This window comes from Candoia aspera, chromosome 6, assembly GCF_035149785.1.
Source record: "Candoia aspera isolate rCanAsp1 chromosome 6, rCanAsp1.hap2, whole genome shotgun sequence".
NCBI lineage: Eukaryota > Metazoa > Chordata > Lepidosauria > Squamata > Boidae > Candoia > Candoia aspera.
Window position 1 is genome coordinate 97,207,665 of NC_086158.1, and position 22,563 is coordinate 97,230,227.

General features: G+C 40.8%; 1 protein-coding gene across 1 annotated transcript in view; it reads left to right on the forward strand.

Moving 5' to 3' along the window:
- CHAT (choline O-acetyltransferase) overlaps nucleotides 1-20,025 on the forward strand; it is a 33,254-nt gene extending 13,229 nt beyond the window's left edge. The window contains exons 7-14 of the mRNA XM_063307851.1: nucleotides 164-333; nucleotides 5,069-5,169; nucleotides 6,234-6,362; nucleotides 7,981-8,103; nucleotides 11,229-11,370; nucleotides 12,688-12,750; nucleotides 15,735-15,872; nucleotides 19,765-20,025. Of these exons, the coding sequence (XP_063163921.1) occupies nucleotides 164-333; nucleotides 5,069-5,169; nucleotides 6,234-6,362; nucleotides 7,981-8,103; nucleotides 11,229-11,370; nucleotides 12,688-12,750; nucleotides 15,735-15,872; nucleotides 19,765-20,025 (1,127 nt within the window). The remainder of the gene's footprint in view (nucleotides 1-163; nucleotides 334-5,068; nucleotides 5,170-6,233; nucleotides 6,363-7,980; nucleotides 8,104-11,228; nucleotides 11,371-12,687; nucleotides 12,751-15,734; nucleotides 15,873-19,764) is intronic.
- Nucleotides 20,026-22,563: the final 2,538 nt, after the last annotated feature.

Sequence of the window (22,563 nt, forward strand, 5' to 3'; positions counted from 1 at the left end):
CTGTAAACTTCCACTAACTTCATTCTGAAGTAATAAAATGCTGGCACCCCTAGAGTTTTTACCATTCAGAGAATAAGATTACAAAGCATAACAATTTCATCTAGGAGGTGGGAAACCACGGAACAGCCTGCAATTATGCCAAACAAACTGTCTTGTACTCCAGATTCTACAAACCGAGATTCCTTTGACATGATTGAACGAAGTCTGTGCTTGGTGTGTCTTGATAGTCCGGGCGGGGGAGAGCTCAGTGATACCGACAGGGCCTTGCAACTTCTCCATGGAGGAGGCTACAATAAAAATGGTGCCAATCGTTGGTATGATAAGTCTATGCAGGTAAGTTCCAACCACCAGAACAGGAGAACGACACACATCAATTCCTGGCTGAATCCAGGAAGTCAGTTAAGATCTTCTTGTCTCACTACAATGTGGCCCTTTCAAAGAAAAGGGCTGCCTAACCAGGCTTTAGCAACTAAAAATGGGTTTGAAAGTTCTGGGTCCGCATCTGTTCTCTGCACTACTTTTGCTTCTGCAAGGCAACCTCTCTACTACCAGGGGATGGTCATGCTAACTTTCTTTTAAGGCAGTCCAGAGCCATCAGCCTTTTTTAAAGAGCAGTCTAAAAGTGATCATCAGTTCAGATTTTGTCACAATTAATCCAGCCTTCATTGGCAGAATACTGTGCTAGAACCGAAAAGAAGCAAAACATTGGGGTGTATCTTGGGTTCTGGTCCCAGCTTACCACTTGCTTCAAGCCCTCCAACAACCATTCATTTTAATTAGTCATCTCTTTAAAGCAGCCGCATCTTTTTTTCCCCAGTCTCACAGGGAGCCACCACCCCGCAAGTGGGGCTCTTTAATAAATAGCAGAGAAGTGCTGTGCTCCCACGAGGTCCAAAGCATTTCTTCTGAACGGCTTTCATGGTGGACTGGCTCTGCTATCTGGCCATCCTAATAAAGAGGACAACAGTTTATACTGGGTTTGCCACTTGGATGAAATGTAGTGGTTAAGGTGTTGGCTTTGGACCAGGACAGCTAAATTCAATCTCCATCTGAACATGAGCTCATCAGGTGCCTTTGGGTCAACCACTCTTGTCTAACTCACTTATCTCACTTCCTGAGGTTAAACTTAGGAGAGATCCCTATATACGCTGCCTTAAGATATCAGAGAAAAGGGGAGCTGTCCTCTATAAAACAATGGAGGGGTCTCAATCACAGCCAAAGCCACCACCAGCTTTTCTAGCAGTCCTTTCACAATCTGACACAATCCTCTCTTATCTTCTCAACCTAAAGCTAAGCCTTCCTAAGGGTTGGCATTATCAGGTAAGTTTTGAATTAACCTCTGCATGGTATGGTAGAATGTCACTCACCTCTGCGTACAGTTGCCTTGTCATTGTAAAGAAAAAAACATCAGCTTACGTTCTTTAAAAAAAAAACCTTGAATATAGGGCAGTCTTTCTTTAAAAGTCCTTTTTTTCCTGAGAAATGGAGCATAGGGGATTTCCAACAAAACGGTAATGGATTAAGTTGCAGATTCTCTCTCTCTCTGGGAGTTGTTGAAAACAGTTTCTCAGACTGCCTGTCAGGAATTTGGGGAGATAAATGCCTCATTGTCAGAAGAAGCAACCCGCTTCCCTCCCCTGCCAGAACAGCTTGCAGAGTTGGGGACTGACTTCAAGTAGGAATAAGCATTTTGTTGTTTATTCGTTTAGTCGCTTCCGACTCTTCGTGACTTCATGGACCAGCCCACGCCAGAGCTTCCTGTCGGTCGTCAACACCCCCAGCTCCCCCAGGGACGAGTCCGTCACCTCTAGAATATCATCCATCCATCTTGCCCTTGGTCGGCCCCTCTTCCTTTTGCCTTCCACTCTCCCTAGCATCAGCATCTTCTCCAGGGTGTCCTGTCTTCTCATTATGTGGCCAAAGTATTTCAGTTTTGCCTTTAATATCATTCCCTCAAGTGAGCAGTCTGGCTTTATTTCCTGGAGGATGGACTGGTTGGATCTTCTTGCAGTCCAAGGCACTCTCAGAATTTTCCTCCAACACCACAGTTCAAAAGCATCGATCTTCCTTCGCTCAGCCTTCCTTATGGTCCAGCTCTCGCAGCCATATGTTACTGCAGGGAACACCATTGCTTTAACTATGCGGGCCTTTGTTGTCAGTGTGATGTCTCTGCTCTTAACTATTTTATCGAGATTTGTCATTGCTCTTCTTCCAAGGATTAAGCGTCTTCTGATTTCCTGACTGCAGTCAGCATCTGCAGTAATCTTTGCACCTAGGAATACAAAGTCTTTCACTGCTTCTACATTTTCTCCCTCTATTTGCCATTTATCAATCAAGCTGGTTGCCATAATCTTGGTTTTTTTGAGGTTTAGCTGCAAACCAGCTTTTGCACTTTCTTCTTTCACCTTCATCATAAGGCTCCTCAGTTCCTCTTCACTTTCAGCCATCAAGGTGGTATCATCTGCATATCTGAGATTGTTAATGTTTCTTCCAGAGATTTTAACTCCAGCCTTGGATTCCTCAAGCCCAGCTTGTCGCATGATGTGTTCTGCATACAAGTTGAATAGGTAGGGTGAGAGTATACAGCCCTGCCGTACTCCTTTCCCAATCTTAAACCAGTCTGTTGTTCCATGGTCTGTTCTTACTGTTGCTACTTGGTCGTTATACAGATTCTTCAGGAGGCATACAAGATGACTTGGTATCCCCATACCACTAAGAACTTGCCACAATTTGTTATGGTCCACACAGTCAAAGGCTTTAGAATAGTCAATAAAACAGAAATAGATGTTTTTCTGAAACTCCCTGGCTTTTTCCATTATCCAGCGGATATTGGCAATTTGGTCTCTAGTTCCTCTGCCTTTTCTAAACCCAGCTTGTACATCTGGCAATTCTCGCTCCATGAACTGCTGAAGTCTACCTTGCAGGATCTTGAGCATTACCTTACTGGCATGTGAAATGAGTGCCACTGTTCGATAGTTTGAACATTCTTTAGTGTTTCCCTTTTTTGGTATGGGGATATAAGTTGATTTTTTCCAGTCTGATGGCCATTCTTGTGTTTTCCAAATTTGCTGGCATATAGCATGCATTACCTTGACAGCATCATCTTGCAAGATTTTGAACAGTTCAGCTGGGATGCCGTCGTCTCCTGTTGCCTTGTTATTAGCAATGCTTCTTAAGGCCCACTCAACCTCACTCTTCAGGATGTCTGGCTCTAGCTCACCGACCACACCGTCAAAGTTATCCCCGATATTGTTATCCTTCCTATACAGGTTTTCTGTATATTCTTGCCACCTTTTCTTGATCTCTTCTTCTTCTGTTAGGTCCTTGCCATCTTTGTTTTTGATCATACCCATTTTTGCCTGGAATTTACCTCCAATGTTTCTAATTTTCTGGAAGAGGTCTCTTGTCCTTCCTATTCTATTGTCTTCTTCCACTTCCGCACATTGCTTGTTTAAAAATAATTCCTTATCTCTTCTGGCTAACCTCTGGAATTTTGCATTTAATTGGGCATATCTGCCCCTATCACTGTTGCCTTTTGCTTTCCTTCTTTCTTGGGCTACTTCTAGTGTCTCAGCAGACAGCCATTTTGCCTTCTTGGTTTTCTCTTTCTTTGGGATGTATTTTGTTGCCGCCTCCTGAACAATGCTGCCAACTTCTGTCCAGAGTTCTTCCGGGACCCTATCTACTAAGTCCAGTCCCTTAAATCGATTCTTCACCTCCACTGCATATTCCTTAGGAATATTAGTGAGCTCATATCTAGCTGATCTGTGGGTCTTCCCTAATCTCTTTAGTCTGATCCTAAATTGTGCAAGAAGGAATAAGCATGCCTTCTCCAAAAATCAGGGTGAAACTCCATTAGATTATCAAGTAAGAGCTACATATGCTGTACAGAGAAAGATTCTGACTGCAAAGTCATCTGCTGATTGGTCATCAAGAGATGTTACACATTTTTAACCATCACGTCGCAGTCTTTCGGCAAAGATTTTGGAGTCTGCTTTGAAAATGGGTGTCTTAGAAAGAAAATCCATTGATAGCCAGCAATAAGTAAAAGAGGAAAGAATGGCTGTACCAACGTATGAAAAGAGAATTAAAAGTTTAGAAGTAGACGTACCAAGAAGAAGAAAAAAGAGCAGATTGACTGCCAAGAAGTGGGCTGGATTCAAGGTCAAGCAAGTCACACAAAATTCCACATTTTGAAGTTCCCTTGTGTGGATGTTGATCAACCTCTTGTGGCAGGCGGGGAGAAATGTATACGAGAACTGTTCCACTTCTCAAGCCCCAGAAGGGTTCCAGTCACTGTGTAGCCAGAATCTCATCATGGTGGAGGTTTTTCAGAGCTCGAAGTGTGACAATAATCGGCAGATATGCAAGAAGGCAAGTGCTGGGGGAAGAATGGTATTCCCTGAGTTGCCCAGAGATATACTAAAATATAAAGAATTTAACCAGTTCTCATGGCCAGACAGCAGGGAATAAGGACTTCCCTTCTCTATCTTACAGTAGTTGTTTCTATAGAAAGAAAAGCCTTGATCTCAGCATCTGGAAAGTGGCGTGAAGAAGTCTTATGATCCAACAACTGCTTCCAAATTGTTTAATTGTTGGGACAGATTATTTTATATCCACACAGTTATGAAGTCTTTCTTCCCCATTCTCTCATTCTTACTCACTTTCACATTTGGAAGGGAAGGAGAATGGTCTATCCATGACTGGCTGGATGTCCTCATAAACATTATTCAAACTGTGTTTTTTAAAAATTCAGCCACGTTTTTTCTTCTTTTACACTTCCTTTAACTTTTTTTGCTGAGGCACAATGGGTGCCTTTGGGTATTTTCAGTTCATCCAACTACAGTATGTCAAAATTTGGACCTTTGGATGCTATTACACATGGGAACTTCAGAATGATTTCTGTGATCTTTGTCCAGTGCATAAAATGAACCCTGCCTCCATTTCTAACACTGGCTGGGCTGCTTCTCTAACTGGTATCTTAAAGGCAAAATATACTGCATTCTTTTGAATTCAGGAGTTATTAAATTCATATTTCATTTCTGCCTAAATTAATTTCCCTGCTTAGTTTGTTGTAGGGCGAGATGGAGTCTGTGGAACAGTATGTGAGCATTCCCCTTTTGATGGGATCATTCTTGTACAGTGCATCAAACACCTGCTGAAGCACATGTAAGTCACCTTTGGTTGCTATAAGGAACTTCTCTGATTTTAGTTGCTATAAGAAGCTTTTCTGCTTCAGCATGTGCATGTCATGTCTTAGTGACATTCTGATTTCAGCAATGCCTTGAAGCCACCACTACTTAAATATATATCTTCCTATTACTCATTACTTCCTTTTTGTAAGGCTGTGCAGAAACACAGACATGATGGAATCTTTCTTACTTGGCAAAATCTTGTAAGGCAACACTTAATGAGGGTGTTTTCTCCCCTTGGCATTTTGAAGCAATGTGATGAACTTCCTTTTTTTTAATCTGTTCAATCTTGTCCGATTCTCAGAGACTGCCAGGACACGTCCCTGCAGTTTTCTGGACAAGGTTTTTTGGAAGTGGTTTGCCATTGCCTCCTTCCCAGGGCTCAGAGAAAGGGACTGGCTGAAGGTCCCCCAGCTGGCTTTGTGCCTAAGGTGGGACTAGAACTCTCAGTCTCCCGGTTTCTAGCCTGGTGCCTTAACCACTATGCCAAACTGGCTCTCATGATGAAATTAGTAATGTGTAACTTCTGTTGTATTTACTGGAAAGGAAGACAGTCCCCAATTTAAGGCCATTGACTCAGAGAAGAAATAGTAGATAGGAAAAGAAAAAGTAAGTTCTAGTTCAGATCAGACTTAACTCCTGGAAACTACATGGACATAACCATGTAGGGTTTTTTGTCAGTGAATTGGATGAAAGACCATCAGGAATCTGAGGGCTGTAAGATAGACTAAGACACACACCCCCAAAAAAAGAGAGTGCTAGAAAAGACAATGGTAAACTACTTCCATATTTCCATGAATCAAACTCAACCTCTTTTTTTAGACAGAAAAAAATATTTCCTCGAACTTGTCAAACTCTGGTTTCCAGCTGCAGCTGAAACCAGTTCTGACTCAAAGCAATAATCATATGGAGCAGGTATCTGGGAGATACTGTAGCTTTCCTGAGTTGATTCAGAGTTGTAAAAACAATTCAGAAAAGCAGGCCAGAGAGCTAAGAAACCAATCAACAAACCACTGGGCTTCTGTAACTCTCCATAAACAGGAAAGAAGGTGCAAAGAAATTGGTCAGGGCAGATTCAGTGAGCGAGCTTCCTGCTCCAAGGAGACTGAGGTGGAAATGTTCTCCAGACGTTCAGGGACACCTGGCTTCATCTGCAGAGAGACTTGAAAGGTACAGTGATTGCACTGGATTGTTCAGCTTCATTTTTCATACAGAACGGTCAGGGCTGCCAGTTTTCACTGACTAATCCGTTGAACACAGTAAATGAATAGGGGGTTCATTAATTCATTGAGGGGCGATACTGGTGGAGGAAAGAGCTGAAAGCATAGCAGTTGCAAGTGGGATAAAGTGCAGAAAGACTTTATATATGATTAAGGCCTGCCTGCCTTCTTCTTTTTTTTTTTTTTGTCTATAGTTGTAATTCTATATTTTGCAAATCTTCAGCTGGTAAATGTAAGATAGGCATTATAGGTAGTCCTCACTTAACAACTACAATTGGGATTGGAATTTTGGTTGCCAAACAAAGTGGTCATTAAATGAATTCGACCCAATTTTATGACTTTTTTTGTGGTGGTTGTTAAGCGAATCACTGTGGGCTTTAAGTGAACCACATGGTCATTAAGTGAATCATGCAGTTCCCCATTGATTTTGCTTGCCAGAAGCTGGCTGGGAAGGTCAAAAATGGCAATCATGTGACCATGGGATGCTGCAATGGTCATAAATGTGAACTGGTTGCCAAGCACCCAAATTGTGATCACATGACCGTGGGGACTGGTTGTAAGTCACTTTTTTCAGTACTGTCGTAAGTCTGAACCATCACTAAATGAATGGTTGTTAAACAAGGACTATTGTACAGAAAAAAACATGTTTGTGGTAGCTTCTCATCTGAAATTCCTTTCCAAAAGAGATGTGAATGGCTTCATCTGTGGCTTCTTTCAAAATATCTGTTCCCTCTGGCTTGTCACTGAAAGGCCTGAATAGTAAACACTATTTTCTGCTGTTAGCTATTTCAGCTGTTCTTTGTTTCCACTTGCTTATTTTACTATTCCTATTTTGCTTTCACATTATAAGCACCTTGGGAAAAGCACAGCCTTGAAAAATGGCAAAGAAATATATTAAATGCCAGGGCTGTGCACAACCTTTGAAGCAAGTGAAATATCCCTCGGAAAGCTTTGCTCAGCCCTGTTAAATACATAAATATATGGAAGAAAATCCACACAAAAGGACAGGGCTCAGCGCCCTGCAGAATTGGGCGACTTCATTCAGCACAGCAAGGTCACATGTATTGTTGTCCGTGTGCTCCTGTTGCATTAAGAATGACTACAAACAGGACAGGAAGCAAACTGGATGCCAAATGTTAGTATTTGCATTTTATGTAAACCTGACCCTTTGTGGGTGCACAAGGTGTATTCTAAGCAGTCTGTAGAATAAGTCTACAGTTTCAGAACAGAGAAAGATGATTGCAATAGGGATAAAAGTAGCTAATTTGAATGGCCTATTTGAATTCAAACATTAGTCTTTTGCATGTGCTTGTGCCTCCACTTGAAAGCCTGCTTCCCCTGGACTGTTTATTCCAGAGCTCAAAGGAAACGGATTGCTTCTTCAATAGCAGAGGACCAAACAAGCCAGATACTGAGTTTAGGGCCTGAATTCCAAGTTTATTATGGACACGATCCTCCTAATGCGTTGGAGAGCTTTCTGGGGTTGCTGGGAGAAGCATTTATTAATTTAGGGAAAAAAAGATGAGAACTTCTCACTTTTATTTCTCTCCTTCTTTCTCACTTTCTAGACTGGTGAAAAATCTAGATTTCATTGCTTATAAATTTGAAAACTATGGGAAAGAATTTATCAAAAAACAGAAGATGAGCCCAGATGCATACATCCAGGTGGCACTCCAGTTTGCTTTTTACCGGTATGTGAAGAAAAGATGTTGATCACTCTGATTGCAGTCCACGTCAAAGTGGGGCCAAATTGCTTGCTACGTCATTCTTTCCATTTGTCGGCAAATAATACACAACTTTCTCTGTAGCTTTCCTTAATACAGATTGTTTTGGCAAAACTACATGTTACATGGGGGTGTCCAGCTGGGACAGGTATGCAGCTGAGATCCTTTAACTAAACAGTGTTGTAAATTCCAGAGATAACATGGCCATCAAAATTGGTGTCCAAACATGGCTCAGAGGAAGGGGTTGGGTTTATTGATGAAGAACTCAGTGAAAGCATATCAGTGGGAAATGTATGATAAAGAAGCATATAGCTCAGTGGAGAACCAGGATAGCCTGTTGTCCACTTTGTGGTCAAAAGTCCAGGCTGTTCAAAGGTTCTCTGAAGTAAGAAAAGTCTTGCTTGGAGTGGGAAAGTTCAGAGCAGGCTGCCAAGCTTCTGTACCTTCAGATAGAGTTAGAAAGAAGATCCTGAGATGACAGTTTCTTCCCTGACTGGTTGTCCAAAAAGTCAGTTTTTCTGCTTTGTCCACCCATATAGGATATTCAGAGGGACTGTTGAGCTATCCTCCCTTATGGAAACAAGTAAACAAATCCTTCCCACTCCTGATTGACTTCTGGATATTGTGGAGATTCCTTGAAAGATTATCTTTTCCCTCTCATACTCAAGGTGATCCATGTTTCAAAGGATGCCAAGTGCTTGCTTCTCCTCCCCCCAAATGGAAGTTTTAGCCCTTAGGCAAACCTGACATTAAGAAAAAGTGGGAAGGGGTGTAAGGCACAGAGGACTCATAGTAAGCATCCTGTTAAGGAATCCAGTAGAAGCAGCAATGACATCACATGTATTGTGACATCATCATGCAAATGATGCAAATTGCGTAATATCACACAAAAAATATGTTTCAAGGAGGAGGGCAGAATGTATGAATATGGTCCATATCAAAGTGGTAATCTAAGGTAGGGTTCAGTTTGCCCAGAATGTTCTAATTCCAAGTTCTTGACCATGCTCAGCATTCTGGTCTGCTTCCACTGCTCATTTGGGCTGCTCCAAAACTGTTATCTTCTGAGTGGAGCTGTCCGTTCCTTTCTGTTGTACTATTTGTGTTTAACTTTTTTAATGCAGCCATTGCAATTTATAGAGAAAACAAGACATGACTGCCAGGAACTGGTTCTGCCCTTAACAATCACAAAAATGAAAGACATTGATTAGTACCATATCAGAAAAGAGGATCAGGTTACCCTTGTTGTTTTCAGAATCTAAAGAGGAGCAAACTTGCCCCAGTTAAAGCACAACTAACTGGGAAGTTAAATGAGATGTTCAAGAGCCCATACAAATTGGCGTTAGAAATCAGCAAATAATGGTCAGTGCAGCATTAAAACAAAGGTGGGTGGGCCAAGATCAGTGCAAAAGAAGACATTCTACAAAACATTTTATTTCCCTTACTCCCCTCCCCACTACTGCAATGTGATAGTCCCGTTCCAGTTGGAGACTGGTGGGCTGGCTTCAGATTTTGCTTTGGAAGGCACAGGGAAAGACCTGTGGTGAGAAGGGAGGGAAGGAAGGTGTTATTTCCAGAGTTCAGCCAAAGTGTAACCTGATCCTACATCACCTTTTTAGGAAGAACCTAAAAAGATCTTGTCTCAGATCTCTGGACACAAATTCATAATCTGGAACAAGATCATTTTTGACTTAAGTTCAGTTCCTGGTACCATCACAGACCTCTCCATATAATTTTCCTGGTAATAATACATTCAAAGTGTTTTGCTTTTTATCTCCCATGTAGCCTGTCATCCTACACTTTTTTAATGATCTGTCATCCAAGTACTAACCAGGACTGGCCCTGCTGAGCTTTTCCGGATCAGCCAAAGGTTAGCTAGGTGCTGCCATCTGACTGGATGACCTTCTAAAGGAAGGGTTCCCCTTTGCAAAAGAGCACACACAGCCAGCCGTTCCACAAACACTGCCTTCAGACTCTCTGGCTAAAACTAGACAGTCTGTCTAGATGCTCTCTCGGTACAACTAGATATTTCCTTGGGGGCTGTGTATTTTAATTTTTGTACCTCTGATGAGAATTTGTTTTTAATTTATTTTAAGACTGTTCACCACTAAGAGTCACTTGCTGAGATGGGCAGCCACGCAAATCAAATCAAATCAAATCAAATCAAATCAAATCAAATCAAATCAAATCAAATCAAATCAAATCAAATCAAATCAAATCAAATCAAATCAAATCAAATCAAATCAAATCAAATCAAATCAAATCAATAAATAAACTTCTGTAGGATAAGACTTCACAATCCCTCTTAGGATTCTGTCAATTTTTAACCACAGAGTAATCTAGAGTAGGGTTGTGTTACCTGGGCCCAAAACTCCAGGTGGCCACTAGATGGCAAGGAAGAGTTTTCTATAATTCTTTGCTATCTTCTAGTGGTGGTCTAGAGCTGTGTTTCTCAACCTTGGCAACTTTAAGATACGTGGAGTTCTACTCCCAGAATTCCCCAGCCAGTGTGTATTCTGTTGGCTGGGGAATTCTGGGAGTTGAAGTCCATACATTTTAAAGTTGCCAAGGTTGAGAAACACTGATCAAGATTTTTGCAGCCCAGGTTTTCTTTATATTTTTCTTTATTTATTTATTTTAGCAGCCTAGATGCACTAGCCCTACACTCCAATAGCTCTTAAATCTAGCAGGCTATGGTACACTTTGGTCCTGTGCTATTCATGGAGGGATTTTTTAAAATGAATTTTTAATAAGGTTGTCATCTCACATGATATTACGTAATTCAAATAAAACATTCTTTAAACTTAGAGTACGCTTGATTGACTGGCATAAAGGTTTTCTTTACATGCTCTGCATACCCAGAGCAAATGTACAGTAATTCGATGCATGTTGGCCACGAGAACAAGCTGAGGGAACAAGCTGGTTGCCATGCAGATTCTTCCTACAGAATTCCATTTGGATGGAAATGAAGTGCTAAACCAAATCGGAAACACAGCAGTAAAATAGTCACCTGGATCAGGGTACAGTTTTCTTCTAGCTGTTTAAAGCTTCTACAGGGGTGGTTCAATCATGATTCAATTGTCATCCCACCGTAGGTTGAACATGAGGCTGGTTCCCACCTACGAAAGTGCTTCCCTTCGTCGATATGAAGCCGGGAGGGTAGACAACATCCGCTCTGCCACTCCTGAAGTGTTAACATTTGTAAAAGGAATGGAAGATAAGAGATCAGCTCTACCGGTATGTGGCTTCATTTGGTTACATTTTGTGTTCATATAAGAACTCCGTTTCTGTCCTGTCGTTCCATTGATAAAGTACCCAAGGCAGTGAAGAAGACAGACCTTCCACTGTTGGAGATGATCAGTTCCCTTGCTCTCCTCCCACTACAAATGGGAGCTTGAGGTAGATAGGTTGGGGAATGCTTTACTTCTGTCCTCCTTTGCTTGTTCATAAAGGACAGGTGAGTAGACGGGAAGAGCAAGAAAGAGAAGAAATGGCCTAGAGGGTTCTGGATTTTACAAGGAATACAATGCTGGTGAGTAATCCTTGGTAGATGTCCAATGATGGTGAGCTTAAAAGTAGTCCTATGCTAAGTAGTATACCTACTTTGTAAGCTCAAATGAAGGTGTAACTTCTCATCTTAAGGGGTAACTATAAAGCATTTCAGAAACGTCACACAATCAGTAGTGTGTGGAGTTGTGCAGTGTTTAGACTTCATTTTCAGTAGGTGCTTCAAAGCAAGTGGGAGGAGAAGCAGCACCAGTCTGAGCTCTTTAAAGCAGCTGTATCTATCCCTGGGATCTCATGGCAACTGAGGAGAGAAGGCATGCCATCCTAGAAAAGATGCGGTGGCTTTAAAGAGCTCCATCAAGTGCTGTCTTTAGCTCCTGCATGCTTTGAGCTACTTTTTTGCTGATCAGTCCAAACCTAATTCTTGAGATACTGAAGCATTTAATGGTTGGTTTATTACTATTAAAACTGCTTTCATTCCATTGGCTTCAATCAGATTGAATCTGTAGTCCTTAATGGCCCATAGGGAGCAAAAAAATTAATCCCATCAGATTTGGGGAGCACCATGTTGGGAAAAGTCAGCCAGAAGGCAGGATGGACGGATCAGCCTATATCTGGACTGTTACAGCTTTGGGTACATTCTTTTATATCCCATTTCTACATCCCTGTGAAACATGAAGAAATAAAATCTACAGTGCATGAACACTGGCATATAACTACACAGCTAAACTTGTATTTGAACCCTTTTCTCTACTTTGCTTTCAAAGACTCAACCTCCGCTATGCATTTTGAAACTTCTTTTGGTACCATGTTTTTACTGAAGAACTGCAACATTTGGAGAAGGTGAAAGAGATGGGCAAATGCTGTTCAGACTTGCATTCCAGTTTAGGATCAGCTCTATTCCCAAGGACAGGCTTCCTGAAGCATCTCTACAAAGGAATAAACCTCTGAATTACTTGGTTGTAAAAGTTTGTTTCCATTCAGTAATGGAATTGTGTGTGTATATATATACTTTTAGAAAATATCTATGTTCTTTTTTATCTACAGAATTCTGAAAAAATGCAGCTATTTAAGAGTGCAATAGCAGCTCAGACCAATTACACTATATTGGTAAGCAACTACATGATAAAAAGCAATTTATTTATTTTATTTTATTTTTCAAATTTCTATCACCGTCCATCTCCCCCCAAAAGGGAGATGCTTTTGTAAAGCAAAATTGCTTTACTTCCCCAAAAAAACCACCCGGTGGTGGCGATGACCATGAAATTCAAGTACTTCACTTTCCAGAAATCAGAGGCTGGATTAGAATGTTTTGTTTGTTTTCAACTTTATGTCTGGCATGGAATTTTTGTGCTTTAAATCTTTCAAGAAAGGTGCCTAATTAGCATAGACTGGTCAGAATGAATTATGTAGGTAAAACTGTTTTCAAAAGCATTTGTGTACTTTTTAATGTGTGATCCCTTGCATGCTACTCAACTACGTAGTCACTAGAGGGTGGCAAAGATACACCTCTGTGCTGCCATCTAGTGGCCATTGAGACTTTTGCATCCCAGATCTGGTAGCCTTATTTAAAATCCTAGTATGGTCTTCAGTCTAAAAAAAAAAAATCTCCACCTCAAAAAACTCTGGATGCTGATGTTATTTTAAGACAAAGGAATCATCTAGAATCTCAATAAGAAAGCTAAATGTTGAACCCTGTGAGGCTGGCAAGCTCAGGAAAGAAGAACCTCCTGGATTTCTGGAAAGACCTCCATAGTTAGTAGGACAAAGAAATAGAATTTTGAAAGCTGTGCCAGTTGGACCTAGAGCTGAATCCAGCCTGGCTCTTGCAAACTTTTCAAAGTCTTTCCTATACAATCTTGTTCGGGAAGCAATTGTCCCAGATGTAGCATACATAGCAACCACTAGGTGGTTAATTATCCCTTCTTTAGGCAAACGGTCATGATAAATTAAACTTTCAGCCTTAACAAAATTAACTTAGGATTTTTTTTTTCCCCCTTGTGCAGGATGTGTTGGCATTCTCTTTTTTGTGTTAGGTCATTGCAGTCTCTTTCTCTTTAGATAGGACATTAATCTAGTGTGGAAAAATGTCAGTGCTTATAGCCTTATAAATCACACTAGATAGGAAAACATTTTCATTGATCCACCAGTCCATTTCTTTTGATGGGAGGAAAACATGGTGACCACTCCTCGGTTTGATCATCCTTCCTTGCACTCACTCTGATGTGAGACAGGCCAACATTTGATTCTTGTTTTCCTAAAGATCCGTGAAAAGTTGTTTATTCTTTGCTTGTGGTATTATTCATCTGCTTTGAAGAATAGTTTAGTGTGTAGCAGGGTGAACATTTTTTTTTTTTGCCAGATTCTTGTTTTCTGCCTTCCTAAATAAGAGCCCCAGATTATGCCCATAAACTCATTAAGCTAGGGTTTCTCAGCCAGGGTTCCATGGATCCCTAGGGTTCTGCAAGAGGTCACTAGGGGTTCCCTGGGAGGTCAAAATTAATTTAAACATTACTTCAAATTCAGACAACTTCATGTTAAAGAAGTTTCATTCTTTATTTTTAGTTTAAAAACACTGTTAATGCATCCATACAGGCTTACCCACGAAAGGAATATAATAATTTTGTAACTTCTGGCCTGCATTTGAGCCTGAATGTGCAGGGGTTCTCCAAGGCTTCAAAAATATTTCAAGGGTTCCTCCAGGGTCAAAAGATTGAGAAAGGCTGCATTAAGCTATATGTCTTTCAGCGTCATCTACCACTTTGAAGTGTGCAAAAAATTGTCCTTAGTCAATTTAGAATGGAAAAGTTGTTGTAAACTTTCCAGACAAACTATTGTAAACATTAATTGAAAGTAGATGGATATTACAATCCTATATATTTATTAAGCACAGTTTATTTTTTTATGATGAAAATCCTAAAATGAAGGTAAAATCAGATTAAGAGAACAAAATCATACAAAATTACAAAAAGCAGTAAAAGTGGCAACCGGTTAAATATATTGAAGAAAAACAAGAATTGTAGCAAAACCAAAAAATGCAGAGGCCCAAAGGAAATAGCATATACAAGACCTTGATTGTCTGAACATACTGGGGATTCCTTTGTACAAAAAGTCTACCTGGTGTCCGTCAGCCCCACTAGATAGACCAGACCAGGAAATCAAACTCCACAGGAAGACTAGCACTCTGCTTTATTGAGATTGACTGTAATAACAGAATCTCGCAAGTCTGATTATGCTGGACCTGCCCCTCCTTCTTATACTCCTCCTGGGCATAAACTGTTTCAACTTCTACCATCAGGACAGTGCTACAGAGTACCGTCTGTCAAAACATCTAGACATCGAAACAGTTTTTTCCCTCGTGCCATTGCTCTGTTGAACTCCTATTAATGTAGCCTGATATAATGATTGACAATGTATGGTAAGACCCGACTGCTGAGATGTGACCGGTAATGCTCTGTTGGATGTGAACGTACGTTGGACAACAGATGCAGTATGCTGTCCCTTAATTCTCCCTTTAAAGATGAGTGGGTGTTGGTTGACAGCTGTAGTGTTATTTCCTTCAATTTTTTTCTTTCTTGATTGTATGGTTTTAGTACTATACATTATTACTTTACTATTGTTTATTTTTGATATTAAGTAAATATACTGAGAGCTCTTCCACCGAAGTCCAATTCCTTGTATGTTTGATCATACTTGGCCAATAAAGCATTCTATCTATTCTATCTTATGGCCCAGTGAATCAGGGCAGCATTGCCTGAGCCACTTCTGAATGTTATTTCATTGTTCTGGACTTTTAAAATGGTCCACCCTCTTTTGCCCAGCAACAGGCCCTGCTTATCTCTGTCAAGGTCATTTCCCTATTCCCTACAACATCCCACTGAGTTCAATGGAGCTTCCTTCAATCAGCAAGGCTAGGATCGTGTCCTTCTTGATTTTCCACTTCCAGAGAAGTGTGACTATCAAGCTGAACACTGCCACAAAGTCCATTGGGTAAAAACTGAAAGGGTTTCATTTTAAATCCAGAAGTACAAATTTATAGGCTCGTGTTTTGCTGCAGTGATCAATTATGCCTTCATTCTCTATTTGGGGCACAGGCTATTACAGGCATGGCCATAGACAATCATTTGCTGGGATTGCGAGAGATGGCCCGGGAAACCTTTGACGAACTGCCAGACTTATTTACTGATGAAGCATATTTGGCAAGCAATCAATTTATTCTCTCTACCAGCCAGGTGAGTGAAATTTTACTGGGATTAATCAGAGGAAAGAATCTCCATTATTCTCCCTGTGACAGACCTTATGAATCAGTGACAACTTGTGATGAACCTGGTAGAGGCTTTCTGACTCCCAACAACTCTTTAAAACGTTGTAAATTCTCATTTCTTAGACTTTTGAGAGCACAAATGAATAGCCAATGGTTGTCCATTTCGGCAATGGACAAAGGATAAAATTAAACAAAGGGTAGACTGTAGCCAATGGTCCAGGTATGTCCCTAAATAAAACATGAGAAAAATATTTTATTTGGGGACAAAAAAAAAGCCTTACTGGATCAGTCAACATTCTCTTCCCCAAGAGGCTGATCAAAGCTGATCAAGAAACCTTCAAGTAAAATATAACCAGAAATATAAAACATTCTTCAGCCAAAGGCATATTCTGAATAAGAATATGTCTGAATATTATAACGAGAATGGACTAAAACCTGACCCGCCAAAAACTAATGTCTGCGCATTCCACCTCAAAAAATAGGCAGGCCTGATGTAGGCTTGCTATTATCTGGGATGGAGTGAGTCTGGCACATTGCAAGATGCCATGTTACCTCAGTGCAACACTGGACCAAGCACTAACCTTTAGAAGACATTGTTGCAACTTAAAGCAAAAGATTTCCACCCGTAATAATCCTCTCAGGAAACTGGCTGGTACTACTTGGGGTGTTCACCCTACCACTCTACGCATGGCCATCCTCACATTGTGCTACTCAGCGGGAGAGTATGCCTGCCCCGTTTGGGGCTGCTCTGTGCACTCTACTCTAGGGCACTTAGTGGCACATGCTGCATTGTTACCGGATGTTTACGCCCCACTCCACTTGAAAAATTATATATCTTGGCAGAAATAGCCCCAGCGGGCATTAGAAGGAGTGTGGCACAAGGCATGGAATATGGAAAGGTGTTACACGATCTGGCACACCCATTATTTGGCCAAGTACCTCCTACAAAAAGATTGAAGTCAAGAGGCACTGAGGAGATTGCTACTACGCCTCAAACAGGACGATTAAAAAGATGGAAATCTCAAGTAAAACAACTTCATAATTGGATAGAGCCACTTGAGGAGTTGCCTGGAGGTTCAGAGGAGTGGACGGTTTGGAGATGTTTAAACAGACTGTGCACTGGTTTGGCCAGAACTAAAGATTATGTGGAAGAATGGGGGTTTCTCCCTGAGGGCAAGGATATTTGCTGCGAATGCGGCAATATTCAGACAACTACCCATCTTTTACAGTGCCCTTTGGGACCGACATGCACACAGAGTGACTCATTGGTTGGAAACACCTCTGCCATCAGTGTAGCCCGGCACTGGGCTAGAGTTATATAAATTTTATATTTTTATTAAATGTTTTTAACTTTTTAACTTTTAATTAATACTTTCCCCCTTTCTATTTCCTGCATTTCTGACACAAAACAAGATGGGCCAAAGGGCTGCCCTTTGACCTTAAGCAGCATGCCCAGGACCACGATCCCAAACAGACAAAACAGTGGGAAAAGTGGAAGATGAACCAAACTGAACTGAATTTAGAATTATTTGTAATTAAAATTAAAATTAAATTAAAATCAATTAAATGCCCTTAATATGATGCCTTGCCAGGTATTTAAGAATTCGCTTTCTCTCACATCTTTCTTTTTTTTTTAATCATAATTTTATGACAGGTTTGGGGGGGACTAAGCACCCCACTCCACCCAAATGCTTTGGGTGTCCAATAAGGCTCGAGGTTATGCGTTCTTGTTGCAACTGATCACAAGGAAAACTGGAGCCTCTCAGTCTTTGCTCATATTGCAGGCTCCAAATGTTAAGAGTCATTCTTTTCAATTTGCAGACAACTGACAAGCATGAAGATTCAAACTGTTCTGTGTCCTTTGCTACTGAAGTCAACATAATTTCATTTGTAAATTCTTTGAGCTGCTCAGCCCGCAAACACTAGATCATAACGCATTTCTGCACATACACAGTTTTAACCAACCAAGCTATGTTAACAACTGGCGCTCTGAGGCTGCGCATGAGATACACAAGGCCAGAAGTGTTTTGCCTTTCAAAACTGGTTGGAGGGGAGCTTCTAATGCAAAACGCAGACAAGGAATCTAATAAGTCATTTGATCTTGTCATGCTGTCTGTGGATTTTTCAGACATGACTATGCGTAGCCCAGCTATCCCTACATAAATTGTCCAAGAAACCATCCATGGGCAAAAAGGGAATCTGAATAGCTTGATGGCCTTTGGCTGGTGTACAGCAAATTTATCTGCCTCTTCTGTAACTCTATTAGTGGGACTAATGGCCTGTCCTATGCCATTAAAAGCTAAATGCCACTTTTGAAAGCCTGTGCACAACAAAGGCAGGAACATAAGGCTTTCTTAACCTGCAGCATCTTGCTTTCAGAGAAAGCCCTGCATTCCACAACAATGACAAAACTCAAAAGAAACTGAAAAAAAGAAAGAAGAAACTCGGGTCCTGTCCATAGTAAATAGCTTTTGCAGAATTTACTGGCTCCAAGGCTTTTTCAAGATAATAAATCTCTGAGATTTGAAGAAACTCATCTCTTAAATGTATGTTCAGAAACTGTTCACCATTAAAGCTGTAAGGAAAAGACAGCTATCTTTCATATTAGTATGATTCCAATGAAAAAGAATTGATGAGCAAACTAATAATGTTATTCCAAGACTAATGTGTTCCACTGAACTCAGTGTGTGCTCAAAATCTGATTACATGTGGATTAAGTTGGCAAAGCTGTACGCTGCCGAAGATATGTAATAAAATGATCAAATTAAAAGAACTGCATGGACAGCTTGTTCCCCCACCCACCTAATCACCATCATCCAAAGTGAATTAGTATCAAGAAAACTGGGCACTTAGGCTTTGCTTGCCAGACCAAAAACATCTCCTAAGCTTATGAGAAGTTAGTGAAATACTTCCCAAACTTCGCAGTAAAGTCATGATTCAGATAATAACAATTAAAAACACTAATCCTAGTGAACTAGTCAAGCCCTGTGTTAGCCTTCATTTCAGCTATTTAATATGCTGTAAACCAAACACCACTAATTACTGTTTTCAAATAATGGCATGTTTTTGTGGCTGTTGCTTTTGTTGGCAGTAACAATGATTCAGTTGGTCACAACCTTAATCCTCATTTCAGTAGGGCTGAATATCATCAACTTCATGTTGAGATAATATCTTCAGTGTATACAAATGAACACTCAGTTGAGAAATGAAGTGAAACGAAACTTGTCCTCACTAGAGGTCTTCAAACAGAGGCTGAACAGTCGTCTGAAAGATGCTCTAGTGCAGTGCTTTTCAAACTTGGCAACTTTAAGATGTGTGGACTTCCAACTCCCAGAATTCCCCAGCCAGCATGCTGCTCGAGTGGGTTCTTCTCTGAGCAGGAATTAGACCAGGTGACTTTTAGGGTGACTTCCCGCTCTATAATTCTTTGGTTCTGTGAAATGACATGACATGACATGACATGACATGACAGAAATGAAATGAAATGAAATGAAATGAAATGAAATCAAATCAAATCAAATCAAATCAAATCAAATCAAATCAAATCAAATCAAAATGTGAGCTATGGAAGTCCACATTTCAATTATTTTAGGGGACAACTTAGGGCTAAAGAGACTTTCTTCACAGCCTTTATGAGTTGACAAAGATAGTTTTAAATATCTTTGATATTTAAAAATAATTTCAATGAATTTAGGATGATGATCCTGAATGCATTTAGCCATTTTCCTCTTCTTTCAGTCAAACTGACAATCCCAAGGCCACCTCTTTGTTGCTGCATCTCTAGAGCCCTACATCTGTGGAGGCCATGACTCAACCCAGCCATCTTTAACTTAGCCCCATTTTCTTGTTCTTGAAATTAGGTCCCAACCACAATGGAAATGTTCTGCTGCTACGGGCCGGTGATTCCTCAAGGCTATGGGGCTTGCTACAATCCACAGTCAGAGTATATCTTATTCTGCATTTCAAGCTTCAAAAACTGTCCAGAGACCTCTTCCAGCAAATTCGCCAAAGCCATAAGTGAAAGTCTAATGGACCTGAAGGAGCTCTGTAGCAGATCCAGCTTGACCTCGACAAGCATCCAGGCTAAAGTGGAAGGATGTCATCCTGCTACCAAACTCTAATTCCATGTGTGTCATAGGCTTTTCCTTCCTCCTCTTTGCAAACAGTTCTTAAAGTAGAGTGATGTTTCTGTAGAAATGCCAGCTATTTATTAGAGGCAAGAGAACTTTATTTTTCTTTAGCGAGTATTCCTATCAATATTTATCAAGACAGGAGCTTAAATTATCTAGAAAGCTGACATTTCAGTGCAGCACAGAGCAAATGTGTGAATAATGATTGACCCAAAGAATGAAATTACATGCAATTCATCCCAGTGTGTAATTTGAAATAACCGGTGAACACTAGTGTTTTAGAAATAACTGCGGTTAATGTGCAATATATCCCATTTGCAAGTGTTCCAACTCTCTATGATTTATTCATTTATTTATTTATTTATGGGATGTATAAACTGCTTCAGTCCTGAAGGACCCAAAGCAGGATACAAAGAGCAACAGTGACCTAGCCAATTCAAACAATTAAAAAAAAACAGTAAGACCTAAGAAATTATATTATAATTATATATCCCTGTTTCCAGGTCAAGACTCTCAGAAAGAGATGCTTACCAATCCTTTTAAGGATGTATATGTGACCCCCAATTTTGATAGAGGTTATTTTGATATGAGAGCCAGTTTGGTGTAGTGGTGAAAACACCAGGCTAGAAACCAGGAGGCCGTGAGTTCTAGTCCCGCCTTAGGCCCAAGGCCAGCTGGGGGACCTTGGGCCAGTCACACACCCTCAGCCCTCAGAAGGATGCAATGGCAAACCTCTTCTGAAAAACCTTGCCAAGAAAACCGCAGGGACTTGTCCAGGCAGCCTCCAAGAACTGGACACGATTGAACAGATTAAAAAAAAAAACGTTGATAAGGCCTAAGCAGACATGTCTACCACCAATGGTCTGGAATGACTTTGCCCTCTTTTTTCCCCTTGAACATTTGCTCCATGGGGTGCTTTGTCTCAAGAGAAGCCAAAGAACACCATGGATGATGATGAAGATCCATCACATATTTCCAAGAAGCTATTACAGGAATTATCTTTCACCAGAGGGCAATAAAATCTTCTGAAGAAGATTGGGTTACAAGCCAGTGAAGATTGGAAGGCATTTTTCTCCTCTTAAATTTCTACCAACCATTTTGAATCAATCAATCACTCAATCAAAATATTAATTAACTAATTACTGCCAGTCTAAAAGGTAGATCAGACTGAGAAACCAAGGACATATAGGTCAGGACTACCTTCACTGTAACAGCTTTAGTAACAAAATCTTGCAAGTCTGAATGCGCTTCCCCCCTCCCTCACTTTATCTTCATGTGAACTAGGGAGGGGCTTGTCTAAGATGTTTTCTCAGGTCATTTTCTTGGCCTGGGGTCAAACCCCTCTTATCTGACCATTGTCTTAGTAGTAGCTCTTCCTTATGTCCTTCAGGGCCGTTCCCAATGCCCTGAACAAATACTAGCTCAAATGCTTAACTCTGCATCTGATATTGCATCTGTTTCATATTCTCTTCAGGGTGCATTGTGATAAATGATGCATGCTTTAATTGTTTTATTAGAAAAATATGTTAATAGCAAAGAATATATGTAACTCAGGGCTGAACTGTTGAGTTCTTGGTGTTCTTTGAGCTTGTTTTCTTGCAGATACTTCATTACCAGGATAGGAAACATCATCAGTGCACAGTGGGGGGACACAAGAAAAAGATGTCAAAACCTTATCTAGCCCTCTAAGGATTGTGGGTCTGATTCCAGCTAATGCAAGAGATCCAAGAATGACCATGTGGCTGTTCCAGGAATGGCCTGTGAGACAGCGTAAGAAGCTTCTGCTGGTCCAGTGGGGATTTTGTGTGCCATGACAATGGGTATTTCTTGGGAAGATCAGAGCTTAATGGAGGTAGAAGGCCTCCTTTGCATGCAAGGTATGACTGTACAGTAATTCAATACTTGGCATCTCCAGCAAGGACTGGGGGAGATGCCTTTCTGATACTCCTGGGTGATACAGCCTGTTAATGTGGACTGCACTGAAATAGTTACCTTAATGTCCTGGCTTTTTGTAAGGCAGACTCCCCAACTCACCACTCCTCAAATTCCTAGCTTTTGGAGCTGCAGTCATAGAATGATGGAGTCAGAGATTCATAGATTGGAAGCGGAATCCAACCTTAGCCCAGTCTCAAATTAAAACACACAGATGGCTGTCCAGCCTCCATTTGAACACATCCCATCCTAAAAGGAACCCAGCATCACCCTTGTTGGGTCACTGGTTCCACTGTCAAGCTGTTTTACTGTTAGGGTTATTTTCCCCAAACATTCAATCAGAATCTGCCTTCCAATAACTTTACTCAATAGTCTTGCACTCTGGAATGATGCAGAGCAAGTCTTGTCTCTCCTCTTCAAGTCTTTCAAGAGGACCACCATCTCATCTCTTAGTCTTCTCAAGATTAGAGATGCCCAGCTTCTTCCATCTCTCTTCATAGGACTATGTTCAGTCCCTTTCTTGTTCTTGTTGCTCCTTTCAAAACCTATTCCACTTTCTCTGAATCCTTCTTAAGATGTAGTGCCTGGAGATGAAGA